Below are 22975 nucleotides of genomic sequence, written 5' to 3'. Positions count from 1 at the left end.
ATGCTTAAACTCTCTTGGTCTGAGTTGCCCTGTCAGTATAATGGGGACAGTAAAAAGAGGATCTGTGTCAGCTGTGAGAACTGAATGAAATAGACACGTGTGGTTCTCGGCATCCTGCCCGGCATATAGGAAGCCCCAGTAGGCGTTAGCTAGTATTTCATTGTATTTAAAAACTTATTAGCTCGTGTGGCACGTCAGTGGCAGACGTGATCAGAATTCAAAGCCAACTCTCAAATTGTATTTGGTACCTTCTGGCTTCCTCGAGCTGAGCGTGTGTCTTTCTGTTGTCACTCATTGTAGGGATGAAGCTTCCTTAGTGAGATTTCAAAGCAAGATTTCTAAAAACTTCTTCCAGTACCGAATTCTTTGTGTAATGCCCTATGTGATCCCAGAGAAGTGGGGTTATTGTTACTCCGCCTTCCCCCATGCTCCTCCTTGCATTTCTTCCCCGTTTCCCGGGTGTGGCTCGGTCTTGGCAGCAGGTTAATCTGGCGGGGCCTGTCTGGTTCATTCACGTCTTTGTCCCCACTGAGCCTTGTGCCCCCTGTGCCTCTGACCATCTTTGTGACCCCAAGTGTCTCTTGCTCCCAAGCTTACCACCTCCTTTCTTTAGAAGAAGTCCTTTCCTGTGACTCCCCCCCACCCCCACTGGCCTCTTCCCTGCCACACTTACCTGTCTGCCCAGCCTGGACTCCACGGCCCACCCCTCTGGTCACTCTGCCACCAACACCCCAAACTCCTCGGCCCTGCTGTCCTTTGTGCTCCAGCTCTGTGTGGACCTTGCAGTCTGCCAGCCACCTGGGAGAAGGTCCCACCCAGGCAGACGGGGGCCCTGGGGCTGGATCAGGCCTCCAGCTGGAGCCGGACCCACCATGCTGCCCAGCGAGGTGCGCTGACCGCACAGGCTCCCGCTCCACAGCAGCTCTCTCTGGCCTCCTCCGCTGCCCGTGGGCCTCGCCACCTGCCCCCCACTAACCCTCCGAGCTGCCTGTGCCGCCTGCCATGCTAAGTAGCCAGGAGCTGCCGGAAGGCTCCCTCACCCCCCTCTGGTGAAAGTACCAGTGAGCCTGCAGGCACTGGTCCGGTCTGTCCGCCTCCTGCTTTCGCACGGGAGAGGTGTCACCTTCCAGCGCAGGGTCAGCCCTCTCCTCCGCGTGGACCCCAGCCCGTCTGCCCGTCCCAGGAGCCTCCTGTCTGTCAGTCACTGTCCTGTCAGTCACTGTCCTCTCTCTCCTCTGTCCCCAGCTGTCCCTTTACTGGCTCATTCCCATCAGCTCGGAAAGGTACTTAATTCTCTTATCTAAAATCAAAACAAAAACCACCCCTCAGCCCCTACTTGTCCCTCAGATAATACCCTTTCTCTCTCTTACTCCCCATATTCTTGGAAAGGTCGCCACACTTAGGTGCTCATTTCCGTGCCGTGCACTTTTCAACCCACTGCAAACCCCTATCCCTCCCTGAACGTGCTCTTGCCACAGCAGCCAGCAGATGGCTTCCAAGTCCCCAAATCTGGGGACACTGCAGTCCTTACCTTCCTTGGCCTTGATCCTGCGACCTCACACGCCCCGATTTCCCTCTCCCGGCTGTTCCTCCGTGGTCTCCTTCGCCTGTGTGACCCGCGCCTCATCTCACCCCGGAGGTGCTAGGCTTCTGCACTCTCTGCTCTTCACACGCTTGCCAGGCGATTACTCTCCTGGTGCTGACGACTCCAGGCTGGCATCTCCGCTCTGCATCCAAGTGAGCCAAACGGCTGTCACCCCTCGGGCGTCCCCACGTACCTCAAAAGCGCCGTGCCTGGAGTTGGACCCATCATCTTATCCCTGAACTTGCTCCTCAGCCCTGGGCTCCCCGCCGGTCAGTGGTTCAGGCCAGGAACCCGGGAGCCTCCTTCCTCTCCATCAGCTCCCATGAACAGCAAGCCACAGGTCCTGTGGGTTTTTTGTCTCCTCAGGGTCTGAAGAAAGCATGTAAACAGTTTACAGCAAATACATAATAGATGGTGCCGAAAGTGACAATTTGTAATCTTATCCTATTAGTGTGAATGTTTATCTTTCTCTCTGCAGAGCTGTTACTGCGTCTGGTTACGGGGGCTGAGGCTCTGCTAGGGGAGTGTCAGTAATACATGGTTACAGGTATCCCGGTAACTCGAAAAAACCTAAACTGAGACATTCTCAATGCTGAATACATCTGTCCCAGGCTTTTCAGATAAGGGACTATGAGCCTGCATCTCGAAGCAGAAAGTACATATACAGGTTGAGAATTTTCTAATGATAAAGGATATATATCCGTATTCACATAGTTTTTATTTTAGTTTTTCTTAACAAATAAAAATTGTGTCTATTTAACATACAGTTTTCTTGATAATTTAAATTTTATAGCCACGTAACTATTTCTCTGATTACATGATCTTTCTTTTCCTTCATAGTGTAGTTGAATGGGAGCCTTTTACCAAAGTACTAGTACGTTTTGCCAGGAATCACCCCCGCTGGTTTCTTCTGATTTACAGGTGCTTGCACAAACAGTGTTTTTAATTCTTTGCTGGAGTCTTTTTAAACCACTTGTCTATTTTGTGAGTGAGTTCATCCAAAACTAGAAAATATAATTTTAAAATTCACATAAGCAGACCCATGGATGCTTTAATACTCCACGATTCTCCAAAAGTGAATTAACCAGTAAACCCTCCCACCTAATGGAACCCCGCTTGTCCTTTGGGATTACCTTAGGACAATCTGACGTACTGTATGTGACCATCTGACATAACGAAGCTAACATTTACTTAGTGATTGCTTTGCACCAGACACTCTTCTAAGCGCTTTATGAATATTAACCCATTTAATCTTCAGAACAACCCTAGTGAAGTTTATCATATTGTCAATTTTATAGGTGAAGAAAGAGGCACAGAAAGATCAAGTAACTTGCCCAAGGTCAGTGGTAGTTAGACTGGCTTTGGGGTTGCTTCTAGCACTGTTCTCTACAGTCAATTGTCTATCCATATATTAAATAATAGAAAGCTTTTAGATAAAAAGAAAAGTTTCAGTGTTTTCCTCCTTGTCTCTCTGGTTCATCTTGTTTGAAAGACATGTGACCCACTCTGGAGCCCGCTGGGCCAGGCGGAAGGAAGATGTGCTACTAAAAACGAGCCTTGTTTTGCTCACAGAAAATCCCATCTGCTTATCCACTGTTTTTGCTCTTTTTGTAGAATTTTCTTATAAGCGTATTTTGTCAGTTAACTTTGTCTCTTGAGCAAAATGTCTTGCAGATGTGAATATTTCATATGCTTTCTTCCTTCAGATAGCCTTGGGGGTGGAAGGAAATGTCCCTTTTCCTAGTCCAGACAAATTTCGCTCATTCAGAATTCATGTTCTCTAGAGTGGCCTGAAAGGCATTTTTACTGGCCAGACAGGCTTGTTATGTAGTGTAAGTGCCTGTGTGGACATCTAACCAGGACAAAACAAAACAGCTGTGCATTCGTGAAGTAAGACTATTTGGAACACTGGTCATTTTGCTCTTCATTCTAATACGCGAACAGTGGTTATCTAGTGGCTTCCCATTTTGCCAAATATGTCTGTCAAAGTTGTTAGTAAAAATCCTCAGGAAACAAGTAGAGCTACTTAAGGCATTTTTAAATTTTGTGTTTTTTTAAAATTCAATTTCTTTATTGCTTTATTTAGGTCATTTCCTGTGTCTTGTTTGATTAATTTGTGTAAAAATAAGACATGAAACGTAAGTTAAAATTTTTTTTTAAGTTGATTGCCCTGCAAGCCATGATTTTACTTTCAAGGGAAAAGAACTCAACATTTGATATTTTTGACATCAAGATTCAAGCTTTTGTTAAACTTTTCAGTTTTTCTGGCCCCTGCTAATGGAATTTATGTTTTTAGTTTGACAAGTAACTTTATTTACATACTCCTATTTGTGTAAAGTAAAATAGGAGATAAGAAAGAATAACAAAAAGGATTCTTAGCTTTTGTAATTCCACCTTTGTGGTCTTAAATGTGAGCACAAGAGAGGATAAACTATACAGTGACTGAATTTTCAATGTAGATTTCACAGTAGTAGATTTCCCAGTAATTCCCAGAATTTTTTCAAAATAAATCAACATGGTAACTCAGACAGACTTTAATGTGAGAGCCCCAAAGCTTTGCAGGCACTGAGGGCTTAGTGTTGGCACAGCTCTGGGGCTGGAGGGTAAGCCAGCTCACTGTCCTGCCCTGTGAGGAGCAGCCCTGTGATCTGGGGGACACAGAGCCAGTCTTGTGTCCAGCTGGACCTCTGGATGGAACATGATTACCGCGCTTCAGTTGATGCTGGTCCAGGATACTCCTCTGTAACGCTCCCACCCTGTGAGGATCTCAGAGACTTTTAATTCCTGTGGAGAACTCATGTTCCATGACTCACTCCACAGATCGCTCCGCTTGGCTCACTGAGCGTGTATCTGCCCGGCACGTTCTCCTTAGGCCTTCATGGCGCTGCGTATGCCCTTGCTGCATTGTGAGTTTTGTCCATAAAGGATGAGGAGAGATGTTTATGCAGGGGGGGTGTTCTGGTGCCTTGTGTCGGCATGACCTGACAGTCCTGGGCTGGGCTGGTGGAGAGGGTCTTAGGTAACTTTTTGTAGGGGACTATTCAGTTACCCTACCTGGCAGCGACTGCATATGTGCTTGGAAGAGAAGTGTGCATTTACCAGTCAGTCATGGCTGCTCTGGGAGCGTTTGTATGTGTTTTGAAGCTCTGGTGTTCGGTGCAGCCCCGTCTAGGGTTCTTGCTGGAGTGACTGTTTCCATTATGTAATGTCCCTCCTTGTTGCTGGTAGTGGTCCCTGCTCTGTGGTCGACGTTGTCTGATATTAATGTAGCCGCTCCAGTTTTCTTTGGATTAATGTTCACGAGGTATAACTTCTTAGATCCTTTCAGTTTTAACCTACTTTTTTTGTGATTTTCCTTTAAACAGCATATAATTGAGTCATGCTTTTTTATTTAGTCTCATAATCGATGTCTTTTAATTGGCATGTTTAGATTATTTATATTAAGTGTAATCATTATATGGTTGGATTAAGCTCTACCATCTTCATGGTTTTATATTTAGTCCATAAATTTCTTTTTCCTTTTTTCTGACTTTTGTATTAATTTTTTGTGATTTTTCTATGACTTACTTGACACTGTTGGTTTATTTATATCTTAAAATGGTTTTTAGTGGTTGTCCTAGTGTCTACAATATACATCTTTTGTTACTCTCAGTCTATCTTCAAATGATAATTTTTGCTTCAAATGTAGCATAAGGAACTTATAACAGTATACTCCCAGTTCATTCCTCCCGTTCTTTGTGTGATTGTCATAATACATTGCTACTATTTTGCTTTAGACCACCAATTATATTTTAGAGCATTTAAAAATAAAAAGTTAACTTTACCTTCGCCTTTATAAATGCCATTTCTAGCACTCTTCATTTCATTTACACAGATGCAAGTTTTTGTCTGGTATCATATTCCTTCTGCCTGAAGGATTTTCCTTTCACATTTCTTAGAACGAAGATCTGCTGCTAATTAACTCTTATTAGTTTTTGTTTGAAAAAGTCTTTATTTCTCCCTCATTTTTGAAAGGTATTTTCACCGTATACGGAATTCTGGGTTGGTCATTTTTTCTTTCAATACTTTAGAGATATCATTCCATTATCCTTGGCTTACGTGACAAGAAGTCTGCTATAATTCTCATCTTTAGTCTGTGTACAACATATTCCCGCCTTCCCCCTTCCTTCCTGCCACAGCCCTCAGTTTTCTGCTGTTTTTTTAGCAGTTTGAATTGGAATATCTAAGTTTTTCATTTATTTTCTTTTTTTGTATTCTGCTTAGTGTTTTCTGAGCATAATGGATGTAGTTTGGTGTCTTTCATTATTTTTGAAGAATTATTGGACATTATTCTCTTTTTCTCTTCTGGCATTCTAATAACATTGATGAGAAATGACTTGATATTGTCCCACAGCTCTTGGGTATTTTATTACATTTTATTCACCCTTTTTTCCTCTCTTTGTGTCCCTGTTTGGGTGATTTCTGTCGACTTATATCCAAATTCACTGTTTCTTTCCTCAGCTTTGTCAGGTCTACTGATGGGCCTCTGGACAGTATTCTTCACTCCTGTTACTGTGTTTTCCATTTCTGGCATTCCATTTGCCTCTTTTTAATTTACACAACTCTGATGAAATTTTCCATCTGTTTATGCATCTTGCTCACCTTTCCCACTTAAGTCTTTAACATATTAATCATAGTTATTTTGACTTTTCTTTCTGAAAGTTCCAAGATCTGAGTCACATCTGAGTCTGGTTCTCTTGATTACTTAGTTAATTAATAGTTTATTGTGTTTTCTTGCTTTTTTGTGTGTCTGATGATTTTGGTTGAAAGGCAGACGTCTCATTTAGAACTGCAGACACCAATAAATGGTGTCACTACCTGGGAAGGGGCATATCCCACTTTTGGTAGGACTTAGGCGCCGGGATTTGGTCAGTGGAGTATGGAGTTGAGCTGTGTTTGGGTTTTTGCTGTTGCTATGGCTGCCCTCAGGGCATGAGAGTTCAAAATTGTCTAACGTCCCTTTGTGTTTAGGATAGGAGTTGGGTTGCAAGAAGGTTTTTCTCCACACTTGCGTTGCATCTTTGGCTTCGGACCTGCCCATTAGAGAGGTTTTCACCTGTCCCTCTTTTCCCTGTCCTGGCAGTAAACTTGTTACTCGATACTTGGTAATTGCCAGCATGGAGGGGGCTGTTGTGTGATGGGATGGGGCATCCCCTTGTTTTACTTCTGCCTTAGCGGTAGGCAAGTTCTGTGCCTCTGAGCCTCAAGGATGGGGCCCTGCCGACGGTCCTGCCCTTCTCCCGTGGTGGAAGCTCTCTAGCAGTCTGGACCCCAGATATTTTCTGCTCCTTTCCAGGGGTGAAGGATTTTCTTGTTTCTCCATTCCCTAGCAACACTGAGTCTCAAATGGTTCTCTTAGAGTGACAGGGCTTTCCGCTTGGTCTCCAGTGGTTGAGATTTTTTGTTGATAGAGCAGATGGGGAGGAGGATCTGGGTGAGATTTGCACCTTTCCCCCAGGCACCCAGCATGAGGCTTTCTCTGCTCTTGCAGCTGCCCTCATTCCTTCTTGTGAGCATCCGGTGAGATTTATAAAGAGCCTGCAGGTGGGTACAGATTCCTGAATGGCTCCCAGAGTTCCTATATTCTTATCCTAGTCCACACTAGGATGTTAGCAATTCAGATACACTTTTTAGATGACTTTTGTCACCAGCGTATATGGGGCCTGGTATTTGCCCCAGGAAACAACGTTTCCGTCCTGCCTTTCCTTGGAGAAACTTTTTCTTTTTCTTTTAGGCCATTTGGTTGCCCTGTGCCCTTATCTCTCTGATGGGTTCTAGAAAGGTTAATATTTTGTAGATTATACAGCTTTCCATTTTTTTTATGGGAAGAAGCAACGCTCTTTCCAGCTTCCCACATCTTTGGAAATATTTTCACTTACTCACTTTTCCAGGCCTGAGGTTTGAGTTTTGCTGTTTCATTTGGGCGCAGTTAAATTCGGATTCTCCGATGCACTACAGTCATTTAAAGCGTGGCTAATGTCCTTGCAGAGACTTGGGGACTGTGGCAGCCGTGGAGCCAGTGTAGTGCCACGTGTGGGGACGGCGTCCGAGAGCGTCGCCGCACGTGCCTGAGCCCCTTCCCCTCCAGACCTGGCTGCCCTGGGACGCCCTCGGAGGCCTCTCCGTGCTCCCTGGAGGACTGCGCCGGTAGGTACCCCCTTCCTCGGGAAGCCTGTCCCCAGAGGTGGCTGAAGCCGGGCCTGCCCGGGAACCGTGTGCGGCAGGAGAGGGTTCGCCAGCCCCGTTCCTGCTGCGGGCTCTCCTCGCCGCTCGCTCGCCTGCCTCTGGCTGAGCGGCTGCCAGTGAGATGAGGGGCTTTCACACCGGACAGGGAAGCGGCCAGGCAGTCTCTCTAAATTAAAGACTCAGACATATGAAATCGTTTTTTAAGATAGCAAAACGGGAGGGAGGATTATTTCCTCCCAGGATTTTTTCGGTTTTGCTTTTGTTAGTTCTCCCCACCCAAACTGTGGGAAAACATGAGACATTTCTTTTTCTCCTCTTCATCTTAGAGAAGCCCCAGGGACTTATTTGTCAAATGGGGCGAGACCCTGTCTTACCCCCTGAGTGGCCCTACATTTTATTCTTTACCACCCCTACCCAAGAGGAGGAGGTGGGACTCCTTCTTGCCGTCACCGGGAGACCGGCCTTCCCGTTACCCTCTGAGCCTCCGGGAGGTGCGCACTAGGCAGCGCTCAGTGAGTGTCCGATGTGAATGGGCTAGAGGGGTGATGCTCTCGTGGCTGGCTAGCTTTGCCTCAGCTTAGGGAGCTGCACCCCCTTCATTCGCCAGAGGTCACAGTGACAGCCCTTGCTCTTCCCGCCCGCCGTCTCACCGTCTGGTACCCACCGGCTCCCGTTTAGTTGGCCGGCCTTTGCCCTGGTCCTGACCCTTAGATAAAGTCCTTCTGTCAAGTCCCGATGTCTTCCACTCTCCAGTTCCAGGTTAGAAAACTGTCCCTAATTTCTTGTCCCTTTGGGATCTGGAGGAGTTGGGTGTTTTCTGTTTAGATATTGAGCACCTTTCAGCCAAAACCCAGGTACCTGGCAGCGCCTTGGCCAGTGTCCCCACCTGTGACCTTAGAAAGTCATTCTTGCTGCCTCGTCTTTCCAGCCAGTGCTGCGGGCCTCGTTCTGTACTCAGCATCCGGAGGGTGGTCTCTCTCTCGTGTCTTTCCTGTCACAGCCTCAGACCCAGGCTCTTCCCGCCCTCAGCCGGCCCCTCTTCTTCCCTAAGCCCTGGGCCCCACCCCGAATCTCCGCTCTAACCCCCATACTGTACCCTGAGGCTCTCTGCTCTGTCCGCCCTCTCCCTTGGCATGTCCCATTCACCTTCCGTGTCTGTAACTTCAAGTACACCTGTTCCTCCCACTTCTGGGGAGGCATGTTGTGTCGAGATTGTCCATCTAGAGTTCTGTAATACTCACATGCATTTAAGATCATCGCCACTGGCTTCTGCTGCGCCTTTAGAAGTGACGACCGTACCAGCCATGTGTGGGCCATCTGCTGTTCCAGTGCTTTGAATACATTATCTCACCTGAAGCCCATGATAATGCCACAAAGTAATGACTGTCATGCTAGGCTCGGATCTGGAGAGCTTGTTTCCTGCCAGGCATTTTCCTAACTGCCCTGCATATATTGGGCAGGGACATCATTATCTCCACACGAAGATGAGGACTCTGCCAGGGAGGGTACGTGGCCTGGCCAAGGCCGTAAAGCTAGAAGGCAGGACACTAGATCCAACCCCATATTAAGTCCTGAATACCTGGCCTTTGTACACAGGCCAGGCTAGCTTTCTAGAACCCCTGACAACCTGGAATTGGAAATCGTTTTTGAGGATGTGTGGTATTATTTCAGGTGGTGGCATCCTAACTCTTTGATGCTGAGTAGGAACTAGAGATCTGAACATTATAAGTTAGTAAAAAAGGAAAGTGCTCCGGGCACCTCTCCATCTATTGTTAAGTGGTCCTCAGATAAGTGTGTATTTGGCTAAAAACGAACATTTCTTTCAAGTGTTCTTTTTCCAAGTGTTCAGCCTATTTTCCACTCCTTGGGAATGTAAGATCTGTTTGCAGGCTGCTTATCATCAAGAAGGCCTCACTTCAGAGGGAGAGGAAAGACCAGGTGAGGCAGAGATGGGCAAGGTCCGTGCTTTAGGGTTGGCTGGGCAGCCATGGCCATGAAGGGAGCCAGCCAGGGTCAAAGGCCACAGCTAAGTAAAGGCCATGGCATCAGCCACAGTGCTGCTGCCCGCCAACAGGGCGGTCCCTGCAGGGAAGAGGGGACACGTCGGGAAGCAGGTCCTTCACCATTCAACCCTCTTCGCTTGGTTGCGAGTTTAGAGTGCTATTTGGCTCTGAAAGGAGGTCTTCATGCCAGGGTGTGAGTGTAAGCCTGAGTTGATTTGGCCCATCTCGTTCAACATGGAGAAGAGCGGTCAATGGCTGTTGCAACCACGTTCTGTTTGGGATAGTGGCCATTTTGCTATTCCTTTTTAATAATGACTCAATCAATTAATCTAACCCTTATTGAATAGCAACTCTATGCAAATTACCACGACCGGGGTTAGGAATATAGATAAGGCCTGGCCCAGCCTGGGAAGGGGCTTATGTAGCTCAGCAGACACATGCCACACGTGAGATGCAGTGCATGATGAAGTCCTCGGCTTGCTGTGGACAACGTGCAGGGGTGACGGTCCGTGCTGGGAACACCGCCACTCTTGCAAGAGGAACATTTGAGCTGAAGGTTGAGAGCTGAGTAGGTATCATCCAGGTGCAGTAGGTGAGAAAGGAAATTTTAGCAAAGGGAGCAATGGATGAAAGCATAGAGATGGCACATTAAGAGACCCAGAGAACTGAAACCAGTTGAATGTGGCTACAGGCTAGTGCGTCAGGAGGGAGGGTAAAAACGAAGCTGGGCAGGTAGGCAGGACCAGGTCCCGGAGGCCTTTGAAGGTTTGGGCTTGTATTTCAGGGGGTCTCTCTGCTGTGTGTGGAGCACCAGTCCAAGGGGGAGGGGTGGCGGCAGTGAGGCCTGTTAGGGTTTCAGGAGGCCCAGGGAAGAGTGAGGCTCTGGCAGAGGGGATACAGAGGCGAGCAGGACTCGGTGGCTCTGGGTGGGCAAGCCCTGGGAGGGAAGCCTGGAGGAGAAGCCCAGGTTCCTGCGTGGAGTGGTGCCGTGCCCTTCAGACTGGCTGAACTGGGTGGGTTCTGGGGGGCAGGTGACGAGGCCTGGGATGTGGGTGCGCAGGTGCCGGGCAGTTGTGGGTGGGGAGAGCAGAGCTGGTGGAGCCGCAGTGGGATCTTGGCCTCCCGGGCGCCAACGTTCATGCTGTTCTCTCCGAATTAGATAAGTGAGTATTATCATTGGAACCAAGAAGGGAAAAGTGGAGGCAAGTGCTGGACAGGCGCCAGTGCAGCAGAGGTCGGGGGGTGTCTGGAGGGCCCCTCGGTCACTGATGAGCTGGGCAGGAGCTGTTTCGCTGGGACCCTAGGGCAGGTTGCAGGAGCCGGAGGAGGTGATACGGAAGCAGTAAGTCAGCAGATGTAAGAGATGTGTATCTTCTGTAAGCTTGGCTGGGGACATAGGGACCGGGACACGCCTGTGCAGTAGTGAGGGGTCTGTCTAGAAAGGCCTTCCAGGTGAGAAGAGCGTGAGCACGTGTCTGGGGAGCAGCATAGAGAAGCCAGAGCGCATTGGTACAGAGGGAGGGGCCCTCGGGAGAAGGGCAGCCCGGGGAGCGCTTGCTGGACCCGCCTTCACTTCTGCCACTAGTTCCACAGGGAAAGAGGTAGCGGGGTGCAGCGCTGGTCAGTTTACGGGGAGGAGGATGGCAGAAGCTGCCGGGATGGGGCAGAGTACTTACTAGGAGTTCTCGTTTTCTTGTGATCTAGCAGACAGCTGAGGAAGAGGACTAGGTGGGGGCCTGAGGAAAGCGGGCACTTCGGAGCAGTGTGGTAGGGGGCAGAGGGAGGGTCGCCTGGGAGCCCGTGGAAGGCTTCGCGGGCAGCTGCGGCCGGGCCTGGGCGCGTGGGGCACTGGCCGGCACCGGTGTGTGGTGGGCGGCCGTACAGGCCAAGCCCCCAGGTGGTGTCTGAGTCCTGGTGTCACGTTCTGATGACCGTGGGGCAAACCCGTCAGAGGGCAGGGAAGGAAACAGTGCCACGTGGGAGGCAGGAAGGGAGCGGACGGCAGAGAAGGGGCGAGTGAGACGGGCTTCCGAAAGCGGGGCGGCAGTTCCTGGCCCGAGGTGCGGAGTGAGTCGTGCGGATTTGGGGACTGAAAGGAAAGGAGCGACACAGCAGCAATTCACCGGAGAATTCCGCTTTATTAGGGAAAGGTGCTGGGTTATATAGGAAGGGGCATGGGGTGATTGTGGTGTCACTTCTACGGGGCTGGTGGCTATTGGCTGGGTGCTGGGATTAGGGGGGGGGTGAGGGGTGAGTTCGCCATCTTACGGGTGGGGGCCCTTCATTCCCCCCTTTCTCCTCTACGGGGTTGTGGACGTTGCTTTCTCTCTGGCTGCTTCCTGCTGAACGGGGGTGGAGAAGGGAGTGAGGGCTTGAGGACTGGGAGGAAAGGGTTGATAGGACTCCCCACAGTAAGGATGAGTAGATGTGAACTTCTTCAGGTTGGAAATCAATGAAGGTTCCCTGTAACCATAGGTTGAGGACCTGTTGATTCCAATGGTGCCAAGAGGATATGGGTGCCAGAAGCCAGGCGTCTGCGGCCATTGTTTCCAGGAGCAGTTTCCAGTGGAGAGAGGGGTCCCTCTCAGCGTGTGGTGAGGAGGTCACGTGAGGGTGAGGGATCTTCTGTGGCCAGAAGCTGGTAGTTCCTGAGTAAAAGCTGGTTGAAAGCTTGATTAGAGATTTTTCCGACTTGGGATTTGATGAACTTTATTATACAGGGTAAGAAGAGACAGGCGAGAAGAATGACTATTACGGGGCCTGCAATGGGCCAGAGCCAGGTGAGGGGGGGGGGTTGTTAGTATTGAAGAGAATGGGTTGGAATTGGAAGCAGAGTGGAGGCTGGAGGCAAGGTCGGTGAGTTTGGTGATGTCAGTTTCTACAGTGCCGGATTCTTTGATGTAATAGCAGCACTCTTCCTGGAGGAAGACGCAGGTGCCACCCTTCTCGGCTGTAAGCAGATCTAGGGCCCGCCGGTTTTGAAGGGTGACCTTAGCTAGTGAAGTGACCTGTCTTTGGAGAGAGGCTGGGGAATCGGCAGTGGATGTCAGGGCTCCCTCAAGTTTGGTGTCGAGATCTCTAACTGCCTATAGAGAGTGACCCAAGGCTCCTCCCGAAAACCCTGCCCCAATGGCTGAGGTGGTCCAAGAGATACCGACCATGATGGGAAGGAAAGCAGCCCTTCTTGTGCGCGAGGGCAAGGGAGGTTGGAGCTCAAGGAATTCTGCCATGCTGTAAAGTGTAAGCTGTGGGATTAGGGTGACGAGAATGCAGGGTGTATCGGAGCTGAGAGGCAGTGAGTTGAAAAGACTGCTATTACACCAAAAGAAGTGTCCCGGTTGCGTGAAAGTCTTAGAGCCGGAGGTAGGGGTGTAGATAGAGAGGCAGTGAAGTGCGCTGGAGGGCGGTGGAGTTGGGCCTACACAGTGGTGGATGGTGAGATTATCTGCGTATTCTGGTTCCCATAGGGGTATGTCTGCCAGGGGTCGGAGGGGTTGTCCTTCTGCATGGAAGGAGTAGTTGGAAATATTAAGGGGCACAGCGGCCAGCAGTGGGCGCTGTAGTGATGCACACAAGAAACAATTGGCTGTGTTAAGGGTGTGGTTGAGAAAGATGGTGGCGTCCTGAATGAGCTGTAACCAAGAGTAGGAGAAATTAGAAGAGGGGCGGGGATAAGAAGATGAAGAGGCGCCGTCAAGAGTTTGGATAATGACTTTTTCGGAATGTCCGATATCGGATGCAACTTGAGAGATCTGGGAATGAGAGGGAACATACTCTCGAGAGATATGAAGGGTACCGTGGGGGGTCGAGGACCCCTCGTAGTAAACTGAGGCTGTGACTCTGGCGGCCCATTGAGAGTCCCAGGGATCTGGGATTGATAAGGAGAATGAGTCGTTGGGATATTTCATGAAGCGGTAGGAGGAGTAATACTGTGGGTACTGGAAGTCACCCATGTAGTGAATGGTGCAAGACCAGTAGGGACATCCCCCGTAGGTGTCTGGCCATCGCCTGCAATAGGCTTGTCTTTGGTCATAGAGGAAGCAGAGGTGGGGAGAATAAGGGGAGCTGCTAGTGAACACTTCGGTGGAGGGAGGAAAGTGGAGGTACAAACGCTCGGAGCAGCCTTTCAGAGGGCAGTCTGGTGTGGCAGTGAGGGCAGTAACTTTTGTTTGATGCTGTGTGTAAGTCTGTTTGACTTTGAATCGCCATACAAAGGAGGCTGGGGTGGCAGGGAAGACAATAGGAATGAGGAAAAAAAAGCGAGAGAGCAGTAAAGGGGGAAAAAGTCATGATTCGGGTATGGATGGCAAAGGGGGTGAACGGGAGATGCAGAGTTTCAAGGGGTGATTTGGTTAAGTAGGGTTTTGTCTTCAGGAGAGAGAAAAAAAAGGATCGTAAAAAATGGATCAAGGATTGGGGGCTGGGATGGAACAGATCGTGTAAGAAGCGGAAGAGAGACTCTTTGTCCTGGGAACAGAGGGTGTCTTGTGATAAGGCTAAAACCGCAAGGGCAGATGGATTGTTGTCTGGTGTGTCTTCTGATAGGGCAACTGACCGGGCTACCCTGTCGGCTTTGTTGTTACCTCTTGCAATGGGGGAGTCATCCTTTTGATGTGATTTGCAGTGGACTGTGCCTAGTCGGTGCGGGAGTTGTGAAGCCTCTAGAAGTTTAGTAATTAAGGCTGAATCAGTGATGGAATTCCCTTTTGTGGTGAGGAGGCCTTGTTCTTTCCATACTGCCGCGTGAGACAAGAGAATGTGGAACACGTGCTTGGACTCAGTGTACAGTGTGAGAGACGTGCCGCGGGCCAGAGTGCAAGCTCTGGTGGCTGCAGTGAGTTCGGCCTGGTGGTCGGTTGTGCCTCGGTGACGTCTAGGAGGGAGACTACTGCGGATCCTGCGGAGGCAGGAAGGGAGCGGACGGCCGAGAAGGGGCGAGCGAGACAGGCTTCCGCCCGCGGGGCGGCAGTTCCTGGCCCCAGGTGCGGGGTGAGTCGCGCGGACTTGGGGACGACCTACCTCCCTGATTGGCATTCCGAGTGTCGGGCCTGGTGAGGCGCCCCCCGCACGCAGACGCCCGCTACCCTGTGTTCTCCCTCCTGCAGCTCTCCGGCCGTCCAGCCCGCGCCCGCGCCCGCCGCCGCGGCCCGCCCAGTCCAGCGACGTGGTGCCGGTCGCGGGGATCTCGCTGTGCCTGTGCGTCGTGGCGGCCACCGTGCTGCTCGCGCTGTGGCGCAGGCTGGGCCGCACCCCCGCCTGCGGAGCCCCCGCGCGGCCCGGCTCCCTGGGCGCCCCCGGCTGCCGGAAGAACTCGGACGAGGAGAACATCTGCGAGCCGAGCGAGCGGCGCGGCAGCTCCTCGGACGCGGGCGAGGGCCCGGGGGACGCGGGCATCCCGCTGACCTGCCGGCGGCCCGAGGACGACGGCCCCCCGGGCGCGCAGCGCATCGCCCCGCCGCTGTTCAGCTACCGCCTGGCTCAGCAGCAGCTCAAGGAGATGCGGCGGCGGGGGCTCACCGAGGCCACCACGCTGTACCGCGTGTCTCGGGGCCCGCGCGCCGACACCGCCGAGGGCGCGCCCTTCCGGAGGACGGCCAGCCTCCACGAGGCCCGGCGGCCGCGGCCGTTCCGCGAGCGCAGCCTGTCCTCCCTGGGGCTGCGGGCCCGGGACGCGGCGGCGGACGGGCCGCCGGGCGCAGGCGCGGCCGCGGGGGAGCGAGCGCGGGGCGGCTCCTCGCCCCCGGGGCCCCGGGCCGGCGCCTGCCAGGCGCGCAGGGGGCGGCGGCGGAGCTTCCCCGCGCGGCCCGGGCCCGCCTTCTACGACAACTCGTCCTTCGGCCTCCTCGACGCCGGGCGGCGCGCGCCGGGGCCCCCCGAGGGTCCCCCCGAGGAGGCAGCCGCCGCCAGCGCGCTCGGCACGGAGAGGCTGGGCATCTAGCCGCGCCGCGGGCCCGTCCACAGGGGCGACGCCGCGGTCCGACCCGCTCCCCGCACTGCAGGCGCGGCCTCCATCGTGTAGGCAGCCCCGATGGTGGTGCGGGCCGGGGCGAGGTGACCCTGCCGGCGCCACTCAGAAGCGAGGTGAACTAAGTTACAAGCACTGAGGAATTCGACTTCTCCCGGGGCAGGAGTGAGCAGGGTGTCCGTGCGCTGATGAGGCCAGTTAGGACTGTTACCCCCAGAAAGTGTTGGGGGTGGGGGTACCGCCCGCAAGATATTCCAGGAGACCTTCCCGGCCAGAGTTGGGTGATGGCTTAATGTTTTTTATACCACGAAGAATTCTGGTGAGTTGACACAAAATTATGTGAGTTGATTTTGCCTTGGAGAAATAATGTAAGAAACTGATCATTCAGGTAGTCAAATGAAGACCTGTCCATATATCCATCATTATTCTGAGAAAAAAATAAACATTTTGGAAAGGAAAGTATCATCTCCTGAGAGAGAATGGACTGTGGGTGCTGGCCAGGACGCTGCCGGCTTGGGACACTGCCTGTACTGGGCCACTCTGACCCCCACGGCCCCCGAGGGGGCCATGCAGAAACTGGTGTATGTTTCTAAAGCTTATCATGTTACTCAGAAAGTATGTGAATTAATCTCAGGTACACGGAAAGCAGGTAGACTAGATTATGATTTTGCAGCTTAAGCTTTTTTAATTGGAAGAAGGAGGTAAAGAGGAAAACAGAAGTCTTTTAGAAACTTAGAATCACTTTTGTTTTCTGATTCCATCCGCCTACCACATTTTGCAACTGGGGAATTTGAGGCCCAGGATGGGAATGAACTCCTACAGGGTTACATGGACATGGACTCAAATTTTTATTCTAATTACCAGACTCTTTGCATTCTTTTATCACAGCTTTTACAAATCTTCTCTAACAGCAAAAACTTCAGGAGAAAGATGGCCCTTCTTGCAATAATAGGTCAGACAGAGACAGATACTTTCACCAAAGGAAGGAAGTTTTTTGTTGCCTGGTTAGGGCCGGCCTTGCAGCTTGCTTTGTTCAGAAGCGGGGGCTAAACAAAGAACCTGAAGGCGGGGCTCCTTCACCGGAGGCTGTCATCAGGTGCCCTGTGGGCACTCTGCAGTCTGTGCTTCCTTCCAGCCCTTGAACCCAAGGCCTTATCTGCATACACTTCAGAAGCTGCGCTTTCCTTCTTGCTGGTTGTGACCTCCCGAGCTGCCGCACCCACCCTGCCTGTCAGACCGTTTTCCTTCTTCCTTTTAGAGTTTATCAGGATGTCAGTCTGCTGGCGTGATTTCAGGGACCGTTGGAGAGAGAGGAATTAGATGGGACCCAAAAAAAAAGTCACAAATGCAAATACTGTACTTTTAAAAGTTCCTCTTCTATTTATTGCATTGCCACTTCATTTATGCTGTTATTATTGAAAATTAAAACATACTTCCTTTCAGGAATAGGAGAAATCGGTTTTCCAGTGGTATCTGACAGCTGGTGTGTGCAGATGCAAAGAAGAGAAACCAGACTTTTTCATCTCCATTTTCTTAGTTTATTATACTAGACAGCTTTGTACCCTTCACAAGGTCACAGGCTTGCGTACCAACCTTGGAGGACAAAGGACACACGCTCAGCTGCTCCCTGCTTCACAGTGAATTTCCCGTGCAGTGTCAGATCGAGACCAAACGGCCACAGGGAAGGTGAAAGTCAGAGAAAAAGCTGTGAAGAGAGGACGGAAGACAGTGATGCTCTGTATACGAACCGGCCGTCTCCACGCTGCTCCTCAGCTGCGGTGCCGAGAACCCCCGCCACCTAGGTGTCCAGCCACAGGCAGCGCCAAAGCCGGCCAACATCTGACCAGAGGGACTTTATCTAAGACACTAAAGTATCTGAGAAAACCTGGGCAGGTGGAGGTGTCGTTCACCCCGGCAGGAAGCCATCTGCATCCCAGCATTTGAGAGGCCTCAGCGCAGTGCTCGGGGTCTTGGAATATTCACCCTAAATTGAAGCCTGCCAGTCAGCAAGCCCCACACATGTGCTTAGAGTTCCTATTCAGCCTTTTTCCTCTTTCATTCTTGAGAATTGCCTGACAACTGAGAATCACCAAACATTTGAGAAAAGCCTACAGTATCATGAAGAAAAACAGAAAAAGTAACCCCAGGGGAAACGTATAATTCAGGGAACACAAAAAGAGTCAAATAAAAACCCTACAAAATTAAGTATTTATCACTAGAGAGATGCAAAATGATATTACATCTGTTAAACAAGAACATGATGCTATAAAAAGGGGGAGTCAGAAAACGGGACAGAACCCTCGGAAATGAGATATTCAATAGAAGATTTTAAGATAAAGCAGAGGAAATATCCCCAAAACTGGAGCAAAAGTATGTAAGATATGAGAATATAAAACACAAAACACACAACCCAGAGGCAGTGCAAACAGAACCTAGTAAGAATTCCAGAAAGAACAGAGAAATGGAGGGGAGAAAGATACTAAAGTGATAAAACAATGAGAATTTCTATGACTAAAATGTGAGCTTTTGATTAAAAAGAGCCTCCTGAGTTTGATCAGAGCGAATGGAAAAGGCCCTGCACGTTTGGAAGTTTTGGAATACGTTATGCAGAGAAGATCCTAACAGCTTTCCCAGGGTGGGGAAATACCAATCCCTGTAAGAAACAAGAATCATATTGGCATCGGTTTTCTCAGCTGCACTAGAGACAGTTGCACAATAGCTTCAAAATTCTGGGGGAAATTGATTTTCAACTTGGGAAAACTCTGTGCACTCAAATTACTTGTGAGGGCAAAACAAGGCTGTCAGACACGCAAAGACTCAGAAATCTTAACTTGCCATCCACCTTTGCTCAGGGAATTATCTGGGCGTGAGCACCTTCAGTAAAACAACGAAGGAAGACGTGCTATTCAGGAAACAGCGGATGTGACCGAGAATATCAGCTATGTGCCGTTGCATATTTAAGCAAGAATAGGGCTTCTGGAAGGAAAGGAATTTCAAAGAACATAGAATTGGAAGAACTTGAAGACACATGATGGGCATGAAATTCGTGAAAAGAAGAAAAGCAACTAGAAATTAAAAAAGAAAGCCCCAATAAAAATATGAACCAGGTTAGACTAGGATGTCAAATGGGCTTCAAACAGAAAAAAGTAAGGATTCCGAGCAACAGATAGAATGAGCAAGATGGCACAGGCTTCCTCTTTGAACAAGAAAAGAAAACAGTAGGAAAAAAGAATACCTAACCATGGTTTTGAGCAAGTGAGCAGCATCGGGTTGTGACACATCACAGAGAAGGAAGCAGTCCTTGGCTTTGATGTGAAGGTAAGTTTTCATAAACATAATTGCTTAATGCTGTTCATTGGCTACTGCCTGTTAGAGTCCAGCCGACTCTAACCTGAGCACAAACTGCGGAAGGCTTCATTGTGGCTACAGATGGAATGTGAATGTCCTGTTACAGAAACCGAGGAGAGCACAGCTTTATGAGAAGCTGAGGTGGAAGCAGAGATGGGGAGCCTAGGGGAAACAGGGGCGCAGATATTCTCCTCTCACAAACAGAGATCCAAGGGACGTGGTCTCCATCTGAGAGCCTGGAAACGAGCGCGAGGAGATGGAAGCTGCAGACGTGAGCAACCGAACTGGCTTGTGGAGTGTCTGTTGTGTGTGCCTGGGCGATGCCCGGTAAGCCGGGTCTGTCTGTCGTTGCAAGAGTCAGTAAGTGGTGTCTTCAATAGCACTCGGTCGTGTGTGCGGTTGGACAGCATCAGCAGGTCGAAAAGTCAGGAAGCCAGAACTGCCCTTGCAAAGTGGGACCGAGGCCGGGAAGTAAAAACCAAAGAACTACTGCTTTTCGTCATGGGTCCTCCTGCACTGTTTGCCCACCCTGCTTTTCCATCTCTGATGAGACCGAACCAAACAGCAATCCCACCTAACAGGGTGATGGTGAGGGTCTGGGTGACTACCACTCATGCCTGGAAATGTAATCAGTGAGCCATCTTGTGGCTGTTAGCGGAGCATTTGTGCTGATGTTGACTGGACGTCCAACCTCCCTTTCCGTGTTTTCGTTCCTCCCTGGGGACCCTGGATGGCTCATGTCCCCAGCTGCCTTGTCATGCCTGCTGTTTCCCCTGGCATCTGGCTGTGAGAATGTTTCTATTCACTGCCCACCTCTTCTCCGGATGCCACCCCCGCTGCTGTTGGGTGACCCTGACCCTGGAGTTATTACTATTATTTCTCCCTGAACTGAAGTCAAAATGCACAAGCTGTGTTCTGTTGTTATTAACTGATATAAATTTATTTTATAAGTTATGTGCATGCACTTAAAACCTTAATATTTAGCTCATAATCACATAATTTACTCAAGTAAAAATATAGGTCATACAAAACCTTGTGTCAGTTTTTGCTGCTTCTGAGCTTTGCACTGTAGAACTGCTTTAAAAATAACCTTTCTTTAAAAATAAACTATATATGCTCATTATAGAACATTTGAAAAATAGACATATTCTGTGTTTCTCTTCATCAGCTTGGGGTACAAAAAGAAATCCCGATTTGTTAAAATTAGATGACTCTGAGCCCTCATTATCACTTCTAAACCTAAGAATCTCCTCTCTGAGTCCTTTGGCCTGAAATACCTCCCCCACCCACCCCCGGATGCTTACGCCGCCTCTTCCTGAAGTGTCGCTCCGGGTCAGAAATCTGGAAGTCATTCCAAGTTCTTCCTTCTCTTCAGATCTACTCAACACTAAGTCCCTGGAGAAATTAGGTACCCCGCCCAGGTCATACAGCATCTTGTGGGTGGGCTTTAGAGGCCAAAGCCATGTCATGTTCAGCGAGTTTGTTCTAAAGCACACCTTTGTTATGCAGGGTCACGCTTACAGGGTCAGCACCCCATGGACAGTACTGATAGAATGAAGCTGTCCGCAGGCCCTTCCCCTCCCCAAGCACCTTCTCTCAGCATCATTCTTGTCGTTCAGCCACCAAGTGGCAAACACAGGATTCACTTCCTCTGTGAGTTTTTATGTCAAACTGTTATGTCTTATTTTGTTTTTTCAAAATTGTATTAATAAAATGTTGAAACCAGGAGAGTTGAAAGAATAGTACAATCATGATATATATCCACAATGAGACTTCTAACGACTGTTAACATCTGCTAAGCTTGTTTTGTCTGTTAAGTTGAACTGTATGAAGTTTTAATAGAAAGTGGTTGAATAGAAACAATTTCCTGTCAATCTCATGTGTGTTGCCAAGCAATTTGAAGCTACGTTGCCGATATACATGTCCCTTCAAAATGTATCTTCTAAGAATGACGTTCTACAAAACCCATATTACTATCACCCCTACGAGAATAGTGCTCTAAAATAATCAAATATCCAGTCCATGTTCAGATTTCCCCAGTTGTCCCCAAAATATCTTTTTCTGATCCAGAATCCAGTCAAGATTCATGCATTACATATAATTATGTCTTCCTTTATACCAGATTGTCCCTCCACTTACCCTTTTCTATTGACTTTTTAAATTGAGCCAGTTGTCTTGTTGATTATGTGTCTGATTGCTTCCTGGTGGCAGTACCTTGTTCTTCCATTCCCTGTATTTCTTGTAACCTGGAAATTATGTGTAAAGACTTGATCAGATTCAACTGATGACTCATAGGAGCTTGTGTACTTAGTGTTGCATCACATCAGGAGGCACAGTGTCCATTATTAGCTGTGCTTGGTTTGAGCCCCTGGTGAAGGTGGCAGTGGCCAGGTCTCTCCACCGCACGTACGTATGGGGAGACGATTCTCCAGCGTCTCACTTCTTTGCACAACTTGCAAACGAGGCACTGACTTCCCCCAGGGAAGTTTGGATAGCAGACAGCTTGGGAAGGTGGAGACAGTTTTTCCCCTGCAGCCAAGGGTAGGCATGCTTACTGTCCAGTATAAAAGATTAGGCCTCCCTAAGCTCCGAGTCCTTTTACTATTATACAGCCCACAGGGTACAGGTGTCACCTGGTCCTCTTCATTTTACCACATGGATTTTGCATAAACTGTGCGGCATAAACTGTCACTAAGGCATCTAAGAAACTAGCAGGCTGACTTAGTTTGCAAGTAGGGTTTCTCAGACCCTTCACAGTTTTTGATATATTTCCTTTTGAAATTAGTAAGTAACCCGTGGGCAATACATTGGCACTGTCTGAATAGCTTGTTTCCGCACAACATTTTACCTAAGGGTTTTAGGTTGTATGTATAATCTTTGCCTGAATCGGCTAATTTATTGGCGGTAGCAAAATGGTGATCTTCTGTTTCTTTTATTTCCACATTCACTGCATTGGTAGAACTTCCCCTCACCCCACTGGGCATGAACTACAGTCCCTTACAGAGGGTGAGGTGAATTCCTTCTCCCGTTTTTCCCCTTCCCCACCAAGAGTGCACAAGAGTTCCATTTTTTTCACGTCCTTGTCAACACTTGTTATATTACTATTATTTTTTAAATAGCATCCATTTTGATGGGCATGAGGTGATACCTCAGTATGGTTTCAAATTGCATTTCCCCAATGACTAGTGATATTGAACATCTTTTCATATGCTTGTTGGACATTCGCAAGTCTTTGGAGAAATGTCTCTTTAAGTCCTTTGTCCATTCTTAAAAATCAGGTTATCTAGGTTTTTTCTATTGTTGAGTCGTAGGACTTCTTTATATATTATGGGTATTAAATATCCCTTATCAGATATACACTTTAAAAATACTTTATTCCGTTCTTAATTTGCCTGTTCACCTATTGATTGTCTTTTAATGTTCAGATCAATTAGTATTTTTCTATTTTTTAGTATCTGTACACTATTTTCTTACACTAAACCTCTTGGTTCCTAACAACATAAAAATAACTGATTTATTCTATAATATATAATAAATAGTCTCAGAATGCTGTAATTGCAACTCAAAATAAAAATACAGGATGAAGTTTAAGATGTCTTCAAAAATCTTTCTGCTCTCAGAATATATAGCAGTAAGAGGCATAATTAGAACACTGTTAACAAATTCATTCAAAGTTCTTGTCTCTGGTTATCTTACCAATTTGATACACGGTTTGGTTAATCTATTTCAGGCTGTTTATAATTTTAGAGTTTGCTTTTTTTGTTTTTTTTTTTTGCTATGTAAAACATTTACATGGATTACAAATCAAAGCTCTAGAAAAAGATATACGGAGATGTCTCACTTCCATGC

General features: G+C 48.8%; 1 protein-coding gene across 11 annotated transcripts in view; it reads left to right on the top strand.

Annotated features, from left to right (window-relative positions):
* THSD1 (thrombospondin type 1 domain containing 1) overlaps positions 1 to 20852 on the top strand; it is a 32892-nt gene extending 12040 nt beyond the window's left edge. For 7 of the 11 annotated variants that reach the window (XM_073229855.1, XM_037011803.2, XM_073229860.1 and 4 more), the window contains 2 exons: positions 7613 to 7771; positions 14919 to 20852. In XM_073229855.1, coding sequence (XP_073085956.1) covers positions 7613 to 7771; positions 14919 to 15751 — 992 coding nt within the window. In that variant the 3' untranslated portion in view covers positions 15752 to 20852. The remainder of the gene's footprint in view (positions 1 to 7612; positions 7772 to 14918) is intronic. The other 4 variants (XR_005059548.2, XR_012128332.1, XR_012128330.1 and 1 more) reach the window with 4 other exon arrangements.
* Positions 20853 to 22975: the final 2123 nt, after the last annotated feature.

The sequence above is a fragment of the Manis javanica genome, chromosome 1 (genome assembly GCF_040802235.1).
Source record: "Manis javanica isolate MJ-LG chromosome 1, MJ_LKY, whole genome shotgun sequence".
Classification (NCBI taxonomy): domain Eukaryota; kingdom Metazoa; phylum Chordata; class Mammalia; order Pholidota; family Manidae; genus Manis; species Manis javanica.
Note: the sequence above shows the minus strand (reverse complement) of the source record. Positions and strands in the feature narration are given on the sequence as shown.